Source organism: Nicotiana tabacum, chromosome 3 (genome assembly GCF_000715075.1).
Source record: "Nicotiana tabacum cultivar K326 chromosome 3, ASM71507v2, whole genome shotgun sequence".
In the NCBI taxonomy this organism is placed as follows: domain Eukaryota; kingdom Viridiplantae; phylum Streptophyta; class Magnoliopsida; order Solanales; family Solanaceae; genus Nicotiana; species Nicotiana tabacum.
The window spans coordinates 116,242,998-116,255,898 of NC_134082.1; the positions used below are offsets into that span (position 1 = coordinate 116,242,998).

The 12,901-nt window shown below is 36.2% G+C and overlaps 2 protein-coding genes across 2 annotated transcripts; both read right to left on the bottom strand.

The window, feature by feature from the left end:
* Positions 1-5,454: 5,454 nt before the first annotated feature.
* LOC142177088 (uncharacterized) lies at positions 5,455-8,495 on the bottom strand. Its single transcript, XM_075245552.1, has 5 exons — positions 8,261-8,495; positions 7,731-8,179; positions 7,466-7,642; positions 6,511-7,009; positions 5,455-5,747 (listed from the first exon to the last, which is right to left on the bottom strand). The coding sequence occupies exons 1-5, from the start codon at positions 8,493-8,495 to the stop codon at positions 5,455-5,457; spliced, it is 1,653 nt and encodes a 550-aa protein (XP_075101653.1).
* Positions 8,496-9,716: 1,221 nt separating this feature from the next.
* On the bottom strand, positions 9,717-11,640 carry LOC107779404 (uncharacterized). The gene is made up of 3 exons (XM_016599840.2): positions 11,294-11,640; positions 10,958-11,087; positions 9,717-10,798 (listed from the first exon to the last, which is right to left on the bottom strand). Exons 1-3 carry the CDS (start codon positions 11,427-11,429, stop codon positions 10,075-10,077), a joined length of 990 nt encoding a protein of 329 aa, XP_016455326.1. The 5' UTR covers positions 11,430-11,640; the 3' UTR covers positions 9,717-10,074.
* Positions 11,641-12,901: the final 1,261 nt, after the last annotated feature.

Sequence of the window (12,901 nt, forward strand, 5' to 3'; positions counted from 1 at the left end):
TTGCACACACGTCACATTCAATGCCGCGGATCTACTCCAACGTCCGGAATTCCATTCCGACCCTCAGATCAAAATCTCACTATCAAACCGGAAACTTCAAAATTCGACCTTTCGGTATTTCAAGCCTAAATTAGCTACGGATTTCCAAAACACAATCCGAACACGCTCCTAACCCCAAAATCACCCCACGGAGCTAACGGAACCATCGGAATTCCATTCCGAGGCCGTCTTCATACTGTTCTGACTACAGCCAACTTTCCAACACTTAAGCTCTCATTTAGGGACTAATGTCCCAAAACTCTCCGAAACTCAAAACCGAACATCCCGGCAAATCAAAATAGCAGAAATAAACACGGGAAAGGCAGTTAATAGGAGATCAGGGTGTAAATTCTTAAGACGCCGGTCGTCACAATAGTTCATAGAGTTGCTGTTTTTACATGTTTAAGTAAGGTGAGTGTAATTATCTTGATTTCTGACTTGTGAGCTTTCTACTTTCTCTGCCTGATCTAATACATTACACAAGTAGTCAAAAATAATATTTTCCAGGAATTCATGTTACAGTGTACTTGTGCGTTCATATTGAAACATGCAGTCAGATCATGTTTCTTTGTTTTGAAAGTGTGAATTTTTGTTCCATTACTTTTATTTCTTTGAAAAAGTAATGGAAGAACAATCAAATCATGTTGTTTCATTCAGAAGTTTAGAACTGTTAATAACTTTATTTATCCTCTTTTGTAGGTGGAGAAGATCAAGAAATGGATGATGAATAAGAATTAGACTTTACTTGAGATAGAATTTTGAATTGTTATAGGTGAATGTTCTAGGAATCTTTTGTTATCAACATTTTTGAAACTACTTACTCTCTTGAAATATACTAAACTTATGCACTTGGGGTAGAACATTTGCTTTATGGATATTATTTACTTGATGGATAATTTTATATTATTAATAGTCTCCTTTATGATGTATTTAAATTTTAGTGTTATTATTTTTTTTATATATATAAATATTTATTATAACATGTGCTATATTTTGGTTTTAACTGAGCTGATACAATAGCCAACCAGAACCGTTGTAATAGGATACAAATGACATTCCAGTAGACAATGTAAACCGTTGCAATAGGTCCTATAAAATGTTCCAAATTGATCTATAAACCGTTCCAAATACAAATATAACCGTTGCGCTAGCTTATAGAAACCGTTGCTATATCCATACATAACTGTAACAATAGCTTACATAAGTATTGCTTTAAATAATATGATAACATTTAAGAACCATTGTATAAACAATATAGTAACGGTTTTAAACTGTTTCAATTGAAAAAAATAAATGTTCCAACAGAGAAGGGGAAAACCATTGCGATAGACGTATCTATAGTCATGACAATGCAAACCGTTGCAAGAACCGATCCAATAGACCTATGGGCACGGGGGCTGATGTAATGGGTTGTAAACCGTTCCATTATACCTATGGTAACGGTTTGACAGTCTGTGGGAACGATTTTCTAACCGTTACAGTGGACCAATTTTCAGTAGTGATAAAGAACTAAAAATGAAATAAAAATTCCGGCACATCCATACATGATTGTAAAGAAGATAAGGAGCTTCTTCATATGTATTGTAAAGTGTTTACACTTTTTAGACCTACTTTTGAACACAATAACTGCGAATTTTCTTTTAAGCTGGTACATGTTGCATGTTGCGTGTAGATTCCGTAACTACCTTTTTAATCAACCTGTGGATCTGTGATGAACACTTTGACGGAGTAAATATAATATTATAGAGTGTTATCGACAAATAATCAATGATTACGATACACAAACAAAATGTCGGTTATCGCCTAGAAAACAAGGGGGGAAACATAGAAATTAAGTCTTTATATATTTTGAATAGTATAAAGTCGTTATATTGAATAAAATGGAAAACACGAAGATCTTTGGTGATATTACGCAATTAAAAAGGCATCTTTTGGGTCAGCCATTGGTAAATTTCTTGCGTTGCTATCGAGAAATTAACTATGTGACAGATTTCTTGACAAGTTATGTGCTTATGGTGAAAAGGTTTGTCATGATAGTATTGAACAAGTTCCATCTCGAATCAAGACAAGTACCAACTTCAATCTTTTCGATTTTGCAAATCTATATTTTGAGTTTAATTTGTATATGTGATGATGTATCCTTTTCTCAGGACGTTAGTAGCTTTTTTTTTAGCAATAAACAGTTTCACCTACCAACCTGATATTGGATTGGGGTGATTGACTAAAAACAAAATAAATTAGAAAAAGACTAAATTCACCACACGTTTTCTCTGTTAACCGGGTAAAAATATAAAAGTGAACAGTTAGTTAACAATCCACATCAAAATGAGAAACATATCCTAGTTTCAAGCAAGACGAAGAAATGTATGTATAAAAATATGTCACTTCTTTCCTTGTGGAGTTTATAGTAAAAAAGTTATACATAAAGAGAGTAACAGCTTAACTCCGGTTGACAAAGAAAATACGTACTTGAAAGTTGAATCGACTTAAAAGCAAAGTAACACCTGGTCAATCTTTCTGGTGTTTTTGTAGCCCCACTCCCTCTTTTCATCTGCTTGTGACTTCAATTCATAATAATTACACCAATCAGCCAGCCACACTGTATTTCAGTTTTACTTAAAAAAAACAATACCATCCTATCAAAGAGCCGTGTGCAGGTGAAGAATTTCCCTCCAGTGAAGATCTATTATCAAGTACAACTGTAAATCATGTGAGTGGACTACCTCGATTATTTACATACGTTCTACTCTATCCACATTTATTTATTACTAAGATTCATCCCGCCAATTGTGTTTGCATAAGCAGCCAATTTATTGCAATTTTTCTTTCTTCTTTTGTTTTTCCTTAAATTAAAACCAACTATTCTTTGTATATGAAAGTAGGTGAAATTTTTATAAAGTAACATAAACCTTAAAAGAAAAAAGGAAAAGAAACCATTCCATTGGAGAATGGTACGTAAGAAAAGTGTGGTGTGACTAGCACTTTGTAATCAAAGAATGGGCAATGGGACTGTATCCTCTTGCAAAAGGCGCTTTCTTTTTTTTTTCTTTCTTTTTTTTTTTCTTTTTGGGTGAAGAAAAAAAATATTATTAATCATCCCAACAAACAACACAGATGGAATACAATGTAAGACTGTACAAACTACGGAAGCTAGGCCCTGCTACCTATAATCTTCACAGTCGGAACCAGGATTTAAAGTTATTGGGTTCGAGATTCTAGCGTTTTTATGTTACTGGATTCTAAAGTAAGAATTTGTATTTTTTCAATAAATTTCTTAAAATAAATATAAGGTTTGCACTAAATCTACTGATTTCAACCAAATCCGTTACAGAAGCTCTAGCTCCACCACCGATAATCTTCCCATAGCAAAGAGAAAAATAATAATAACTGATTACGTAAGGAGTCATTATTCAGCCTAAGAAAATAATCTAGGAAATTAACAAAATCTTGAAGTATGCCAAGGCACTGGAAAGCTTGTTGAAGCTTGAATTTCAGGGTCAGGGCTCTTTAATTTGCAGGGTAAACATTTTTTTTGTGTGGTTAAAATCGCCTCTACTTCAAGAAAGACTATTGAAATAAAAATATAATTATTCCATGCAAAAAAAATATATCTCCGTGTCGTGCTGAAAACCTGTTAATACAGAAAACATCAGTTCAATCAAAAGGATCGTTAATGGAGATGAGGGATTCTAGATCCTTTTTATCAGAGAGAAAGATACAAACGAGGCAGTGAGAGATGGAAAATGGTCGGCCAACCCAATACAGTTGGGCCTTTTACTATTTATACTTCACTTAGACCCGGTCCATAATATTTACAAAACTAGCAGAATGTATTGAACTAAGCTATTACATCTGACTACTTCTAATACAATACAAAGAATGGCTATCTCTATAAAACTGTCTATTTACAAAATAAATAAAGAATGAGCCAACTTAAGTGTGTGGCTTTGGAGGCCCAACACCCACCTTCAAGTTGGAGGGGGAAACCACCTTCAACTTGCCTAGAAAAGTATGATGGAGGACCCCAGGTAGTGATTTAGTGAAGACATCAGCAAGTTGATTGGAGGTAGGAACATGGGATAATTGGAGGAAGCCCTCAACCAATTTGTTTCTGATGAAGTGACAATCCACTTCGATATATTTTGTACGCTCATGGAATACCGTTTTCTTCGCAATATGAAGAGTTGTCATGTTATCACATAGGACGGAAACAGGAAAAGAAACATGGACTGTCAGATCATGTAACAAGCGGGACAACCAAACTAATTCAGCCAGCACATGTCGGATAGCTTGATACTCAGGTTTAGTGGATTAAAGAGAAACCACAGGCTGCTTTTTGGATTTCCAACCAACAAGACTGTCGCCCAAGAATATACAATAGCCCGAGACAGACTTGCAAGTGTCGGGACAAGCAGCTCAATCACTATCAGTATAAGCCTTCACAGAGAAATCAAGATTGTTAGAATAAAATAAACCAAAATCATGTGTGCCTTTAAGATAGCAGAGCAAGTGGTGGGCAACAACCATATGAGGTATCCTAAGAGTGTGCAAGAATTGGCTCAAATGTTGAACATCAAAGCATATGTTAGGTCGAGTGTGAGTTAAAAAGAGTAGCTTGCCAATGAGTCTCCTGTACTTCTCAGGAGATGACAAAACCTCATCTTCAACATCCTTGAGCTTTGGGGTGAGTTCTAGAGGACTAGCAACAGAAGTGACCCCCAAAAAATCAAACTCTTTTAGCATATCAGAAACAAATTTCTTTTGATTTAAAAGAACACCATCAGGGAAAACAGTAACCTCAATGCCTAGGAAATAGTGTAGAAACCCCAAGTCTTTAATTTTAAACTCATCATCCAAAAACTACTTCAAAGCTGAAATTTCAACCAAATCATCACCTGTAAGAATGATGTCATCAACATAGACTGCTAATATCACCAAATGACCTGGAGATCCTTTGATGAAAAGAGAATAGTCATTGAGGGAATGATGATACCCTCTGGAATAAAGAGCCTCAGATAACTTGGCATACTATTGTCTAGAGGCTTGACGCAACCCATAAAGTGATTTTTTCAGCTTACAAGCCAAAGAGACAGAAGAAGGAGAAGCAACAGAGAGACCTGGAGGTAATTTCATATAAACCTCTTCATCTAAGTCACCATGAAGAAAGACATTATTGACATCGGTTTGAAACAAAGACCAATTCTTTTTAACAGCAACAACAATCAAGTACTTAACAATGGACATTTTCACAACAGGAGAGAAAGTCTCATTGAAACCCACCCCCTCAACCTGTGTGTCCCCCCTAATGACAAGCCTAGCATTGTATCTTTCAATCTCACCATTAGCTTTGTATTTGATCTTATAGACTCATTTGCAACCAATAGGCTTCTTGCCCGGAGGAAGCTCAACAATATATCAAGTGTGATTTGCTTCCAAAGTCTCAAACTCTTTCCTCATGGCATCTTGCCAAGCTGGAATAGAAGCTGCTTGGGAATATGTATATGGTTCAAATTCTACTAGCTTAGAAGAGGAGCAAGAAAGGGAATTGGGCAGCTTGTAGATATCATTTAAGTAAGAAGGGGGATTATGAGGTCTATCAAATTTTCTATGAGGAATAGAGGATGGTGCAGAAGTAGCAGCATCAGGATTGAAAGAAGGAGAAGCAGGGGTAGAATCAGGGACAACAACTGAAGGAGAAACTGCAGCATCTATGTCAGGAGGAGAAAAGGTGTTGGGAGAAGTAAGAGATGAATAACCATATGTGAAAGGAGAAGCAAGATGTGATGTTGTGTTGGGGGAACATTAGTGGAAGAAGATGGCATAAGACAATCATGGGAAAAAGAAAGTAAATGAGCAGGTGACAAATGGGACTCAGAAACAATAGGAAAGGAGAAATCTGAAGAAAAAGGAAAATGCTGCTCATGGAAAACCACATCTCTAGATATGAAACACTGCTTGGATTGCAAATTATACAACTTATAGCCTTTCTTTGCAAAGAGATAGCCAAGGAATATACAAAGATTAGATCTAGGTTTCAGTTTATCTCATTGAGGAATTGGAACAGTGGCAAAACAACGACAACCAAAAGTCCTTAAGTGAGAATAATTGGGCTTTTTGTCAAATAGCAACTCATAAGGAGATTTATTTTGAAGCAAGCTAGAGGGAAGTCTATTTATAATATAGGTGGTTGTGAGGAGACAGTCTCCCCAGAATCTAATGGGAACTTGGGACTGAAAAAGTAAGGCTCTAGAAGCTTCAAGAAGAGTTCTATGCTTCCTCTCAACCACACCATTTTGTTGAGGTGTGTGAGGGCAGCTTGTTTGATAAATTATATCATGTTCAGAAAAGAAGGAAATAGCAGCATGACTAGCTCCTAACTTTAAAGCATTGTCAGACCTTATACACTGAATAGTCATATGAAATTGTGTCTTTACAAGTGCAACAAAGGCCTTAAGAAGAGGAAAATATTACTCTTGGAGCCCATTAAGTGAGTCCAAGTGCTTCTAGTGAAATCATCAACAATAGTAAGAAAGTATTTAGAACCTGAATAAGTAGGTGTGTGATATGGTCCCCAAGTGTCAACATGGACAAGTTGGAAAGGCTTAGAGCTATGAATTGAGCTATCAGGGAAAGGCAATCTAGTTTGCCTAGCCATTGGACAAACATGACATGTAAAAGACTGTGTGGAAGAAATATCAGAACATACTTTAGAAATACTTTTCATTCTAATAAAAGGAACATGAGCAAGTCTACTATGCCAAACAATATCCATCATTTTATTCATAGCAGCTTTATTACAGGCAGAAGAAGCAGTATTTACAATAGAAGAAACAGGAACAAGATCACAAACAGATGGTAAGCTGCAAGAATTTGACAGAGTATCTTGATGCTGAGAAGGTTTTTCCCATACAAACTTGTATAACCCACAATCCAGTTTACCAAGATCCAGAGGCTTCTTCAGAGAAGAGCCCTGTATGAGACAAGAAAGTCTGGTAAACTGAACTATGCAATCAAACTAGTCTGTGAGTTTATGTACAGAAATAAGATTGTGTTTAAAAGAAGGTAGATAGAGAACATTTGTAAGAATAATGGAATCAGTTAAGGCAAAGGAACCTGTACAAGTGACTTTAACTTTGTACCCATTTGGTAGGGAAACAAGGAAAGGAATAGGTAAATGTGTGATATTAATAAGGTAATCTTTGTTAGAGGTCATGTGATCTGATGCACCGGAATCAACTATCCAAGTTAAAGAATCAGATTGACTAAGTAGAGTAGAATTAAAACTATATACTACATTCTTAGGCAACAAAGTACCAGCAAAATTGGCAGAGCTCATAATGTTGAGTTGAGATCCAGAATCAGAGATATGAGATTGTTGTAGCAGTGAAATCAGTTGAGAATACTACTGCTTTGTCAAACCAGGTACCCTAGAACCATGTTCATTAGAACCAGCAGCAGGAATAAGGGCTTGGTTGGGAGAAGAACATTCAGAAGTAGAAAAATCAGAATCCATAACCACATTGGCAGCTACTTTCTTGCCTTTAGTGAACTTGAAATTTGGAGGGAACCCATGAAGCTTGAAACACTTATCAATGGAATAGTCCTGATTTCTTACAATACTTATAAAAGAGGTTAGACTTGGATTGGTCAAAATTGACTCTCTGATTAAATTATCTCTGATATCCCTGAACATTAATTTGTGGTTGAAAAGGTTTGTTATTGGGAGGATTGACATTGCAAGATGCTGATTCAGTAGTAAATTGCGTGGCAGGATTGACTTCTCTTTGTTTTTCATCTTGCAGGAGGATGTTATAGACATTGTCAAGAGATGGCAAAGGTTGCATCATTATCAAATTGCTTCTGACACCCACATATACCTCATTCAGTCCCATGAGGAACTGATGAACTTTATCCTCATCTTTCTCCTTCTGAAGACTTTCTTTAGCAGCACATGTGCAAGTATTTGCATGACTACTGCACATTACCCCCAACTCATCCCATATTCTTTTAAGTTTGGTGAAATATGAAGCAATATCAAGGGATCCTTGATAAGTAGATGCTAATTCCCTTTTTAATTCAAATACTTTGGTCCCATTCACAGTTCCATATCTATTATTTAATTGTTTCCAAATGCTTTCAGCTGTCTCAGAGTATTAAACACTTTCAGCTATTTCTAAAGACAAAGTGCTAGTTATCCATGATATAACCATGTTGTTACAACGATCCCATTGCTTATAATCAGGAGAAATCGTAGTAGGTTTGGGACATGAACCATCAATAAAAGCTATCTTATTCCTAGCGGACAGAGAAACTATCATGCTACGCTTCCATCCCCCAAAACCATTCCCCGAGAAAGGTACAGGAACAAGTGATACTCCAGGAACATCAGAAGATTGGAGATACAAGGGGGATGAAGGCTCAGGAGTATATGCAGAAGGTGTACTAGAACCAGTCATGATAGCAATTAGGAAGTATCAATCGACAACTCATGACAACAAGTCACAAACGATAACACCAAACACCACAAAGCAAGCAATCAGATAAGAAAAGAGAATACCAGCCTTCTTCGCAACCCGAAGAAGTAAGGCCTGGAAGACGAGCAAAACTCTGATGAGTTCACCGAGCAAGCCCTAATTTGACAAAATCTGGAACCTTCGAGTAGCCAAAATTCAATCAAAAAAATGGAAACTTCACGCTAATACAGCTTCTCCGATGACAGCAATGAAAAAATCCAACCAAAAAAGTAACTTCCAGTCGAGAAATCAACGGAAACCACCAAACTCTGACGACATCGAAAACTGGACGAAATCAGGTGAGGGTAACATCGCTCTATAGAGGAGAGTAAGGACTGACCGTCTCCCGCTCTGATACCATGTTAATACAGAAAACATCAGCTCAATCAAAAGGATCGTCAATGGAGATTAGGGATTCTAGATCCTTCTTATCAGAGAGAAAGATACAAACGAGGCAGTGAGAGATGGAAAATGGTCGGCCAACCCAATACAGTTGGGCCTTTTACTATTTATACTTCACTTAGACCCGGTCCATAATATTTACAAAACTAGCAGAATGTATTGAACTAAGCTATTACATTTGACTACTCCTGTCTATTTACCAAATAAATAAAGAATAGGCCAACTTAAGTGTGTGGCTTTGGAGGCCCAACAAAACCTCGTTACCTAGAATATTGCAGTTTCTAAGAGAGGACAAACAAGTAGTACAATATTGTTCATATTGAAAGACACCACTTGTGATACGGTGACATTGAAATATTGGAAAGCGATCGTTTCGTTGAGGGTTGCTAACACATTTAATTTTACATATTTCAAAACTGAAGAATCAATATCCGACATCTCAGTCTTTCTGTTCTTGCTGGAACAACATGACACGAACCTTATTATAAGCTCATCCTCGGCTCTTTGTCATTTGTATTAATTGAACTCAAGATAATACTAAGAAGAAACTGCCATTTATCGATACCCTACATACTAAAGCCAATCAAGTTGTGGCCAAAATTTCAAAGTACCTTTCCAACTTTGATCCCCATTTGCCTTTTTCCAAGGGAGAACTTCTGAAATGCTTTTGTCGTTCTCAAATCTCACACTTCAAACTCAATGGACATTGAGTAAATTGAACTATATGTCAGCTTATTAATTTATCAAATATCAATCCGTATATATCGATCCCAAAAACTCAAGTATTGAAAAGGACTATGTGATATATAAGTACATACATGTAAACTAGCACTGCAGGTCTCTATCTCTAGGATTCCATACTCACAACAACCACACGAGATGGTACAAAAGCAATCTATGAAAACCATAGCACGTATAACAAAAAATATGAGCACATCGAGAAAATACAAAGAATTTTATACTGTAGTAACCAAGATGAAAGTGATAGTGGAAACCAAACATATCTCTAAGGTTCAGTGAAAACGCACACTGAAAATTCGACTGAAACTAGAAAAAGTTACTGTAAACGCAAATTTCAAAATTCATATGTTTACAGTTACATATATGGCTAAGATTATAATTATTGTTTCAACAACCCCAGGTACCTTGACTCTTCAAATACATAATAGGGTGATATTTCTTGCTGAGTTTCAGAATTGCATACTGATGGAGGGTAAACAATTAGAGGGCTCAATTCTTCCCAGCTTGTACTAATATCTGGTGATGTAGTGCTAATAGTGCTACTATTGACCATTTCCAATGCACTTTTATCTATTTGTTGAGAATGACTAGTAGTGCTGTTAAGCACGTCATTCAGGCCGACGGGAACGTAATTATTATACTCTTGAAAACTGTTGATAACTCCATTAATATTGCTGGAGTAATAGCTGCTTATCACTGAAGAATCACAAGTATTGATATTAAGAGGATTCATAGATGCTGAAGAGGGAATTAGCTGATTTGTTGAGCTTTGACACAGTTGATCTTGAGAGAAATAAACCTGATCAGGAGAATACTGAAAGTTTGCACTGCTTTCTGCCAGGTCATTTTGTGGAGCAATTAGTGTAGAGAATAATAGTGGTTGTGGAGGCCAAGAATAATATGCATTCATGATATCTGGAGTACTAGCAAAGAAATTTTCGTTTTCCTTCATCATATCTAGCTTATTATTATGAAGGTATCCTGTCCGAGGCCGATGATCCTTCCGCTGTTTGCCTAGTAGTTTTTTCTTCAGCTTTGTATTCCAGTAATTCTTGATATCATTATCCGTTCGCCCAGGTAATTGAGCAGCTATAATTGACCACCTATGATATTGAAAAAGTTTAACATGTTAATGAGTAACAAGACTCTTAATTAAATTACCAAAGAGAAGTAGTAACAAAAAGGATCGGAGAATAAATAGAATAGCCTTGAGCGTAACCCTAGAAACTGAATTGAATGATGCATATTGACTTATTATTTACCTGCTGCCAATACTTAGATAGAGACTACATATTATGTTGTCTTCCTCCTCAGTAAACTCCCCGTGCTTGATGTTTGGCCGGAGATAATTCAGCCATCTAAGCCGACAACTCTTCCCGCATCTCTTGAGACCTAATTAGTTAAGCCATAAAAACAAGATGAAATATTAACTTTAAAGATAGGAATTTTTAAGTGACTGTTCAAATATCACTGTCCCTTATCTCCCTTTCCTTTTCCCGATCCCAAAATTAAATGTGTAATAAATAAAATAAAGTTTTGAGCTCAAATTATCTCATACAGGAATTTGGGCATGCTATAGGAGTGCAAGGATTACTAACCAACTTTCTGGGGAAGAGTGATCCAGTTACCACCAGTGCCATGTTGCTGGATATAGGACTTGAGCTTGGCATCTTCTTCAGGTGACCATGGTCCTCTCTTCACGTTGGCTTTGTCACAGCAAGGAGCTCTACCCATTTTTAAAGGTTTAGTGGCAGTCGCTGAAGCTTCTCTCTGAAAATATTAAGTAATTACTATCACATCTGTTTATATATATAGAGATAGATAGAAGATCAAGGGGAGAGAGAGTGACGGTAATTATATTAAATTAAAGAATAAGGAGACTGTAATAGCTGGAGAAGGAGAGACATGGGGATGGGAATGATTAGCGGCTTTTTTCTAAAAAGTAAGATGGGAAAAAGCTATACTAGTAGTCTTTTATTAAGAGATTAAAATAATAGGGCAATTTGAATGCCCGAAGAGTGAATCAAATTTTTTCTCATTGTCTTACTTAATTAGTTCGGAATCTTATATATCATCGTGCGATTCATCATCCACCTTCTGTTCACACTCCCACACACATAGTATTCTCTCTTTCTCTCTGATAGACATACGAATTATCAAAATCCATAAAGTTAGATCTCAACGTTCATGTATTGGTGTGTATACTTGGACATTTACGGTTTCTCAAGGTCCATGGAGCATAGTATATACGAACTTAGCAGTGTATGCAAAATCATTTACTCTGATGGAATAGGATAAATTGAGACGGTATTTTGTAAATACGTAATTATCTTGAATATATTAACCATTTTTTTATTTTCCGATCGCCGGGAAGGGACAAAAGAAATATCTTGTTGTTTCTTCAACAATTTCTGATCCCTAGTGGACCTCTCAGTAGGATTCGAACCCAGATGAAGTTCTGACCATCTATCAGAGAAAAAAGAACGAACGGATCTTGTAAGATTCTCTAGAAATTCTTCGATTTCTTCCGGCAACAGATGATTAATCATCTGTTTCTCACGTTCCGTGAATAGCCGGGACATTGAGGAATATCCAAAAAGGCGTTTCGGGAATCGGCCTGATTCTATCTCTTTTCGTTCCGTTTGAAGAAAGGAAGGATCCCAAAGAATCAATCTTTCTTTATAACCTCGGCTCTATTTATTGATCTGAGCAAGATACGACTTAGTTAAACTGAATATTTAAAATGAACAATTCATAAAAAGAAATCCTTCTATGGGATTACGCGTATTCTATATTTACTTACGTTACCAATTGTCAATTCTTGTTCATTGTCATTGAGATTCATGTCAATTCGGATTAATATTTAGGTATCGATATTACCTCTTTTTTTCTCCTTTCAAACAAATAAAAATGATTGAAGTTTTTCTATTTGGAATCGTGTTAGGTCTAATTCCTATTACTTTGGCTGGATTATTCGTAACTGCATATTTACAATATAGGCGTGGTGATCAGTTGAAACTCCCCACCTTGGAATAGAAATGATGTTTATTCTTTTGTCAACAAAAAGGTTATTATTCAGTAAATAGAGGATTTCCTAATTCTATTATTTTATCTATCAATCAGAAAAGCGAAGCGAGTTCCATTACGTATTGATTGGTGAGCTAATCAATATCAAATATGAAAGGGAAAGAATTTGAATTCTAATT

Coding starts and splice junctions, on each gene's coding strand:
- LOC142177088 (XM_075245552.1), bottom strand. CDS start 8,495: ATGACTGGTTCTAGTACACCTTCTGCATATACTCCTGAGCCTTCATCC. Junction 7,010..7,465: donor CTAATGAACATGGTTCTAGG/GTACCTGGTTTG, acceptor TGTCTCATACAG/GGCTCTTCTCTGAAGAAGCC. Junction 5,748..6,510: donor TCACTTAATGGGCTCCAAGA/GTAATATTTTCC, acceptor CTCCTGACATAG/ATGCTGCAGTTTCTCCTTCA.
- LOC107779404 (XM_016599840.2), bottom strand. CDS start 11,429: ATGGGTAGAGCTCCTTGCTGTGACAAAGCCAACGTGAAGAGAGGACCA. Junction 11,088..11,293: donor CACTCTTCCCCAGAAAGTTG/GTTAGTAATCCT, acceptor TTAACTAATTAG/GTCTCAAGAGATGCGGGAAG. Junction 10,799..10,957: donor TATCTAAGTATTGGCAGCAG/GTAAATAATAAG, acceptor TCAATATCATAG/GTGGTCAATTATAGCTGCTC.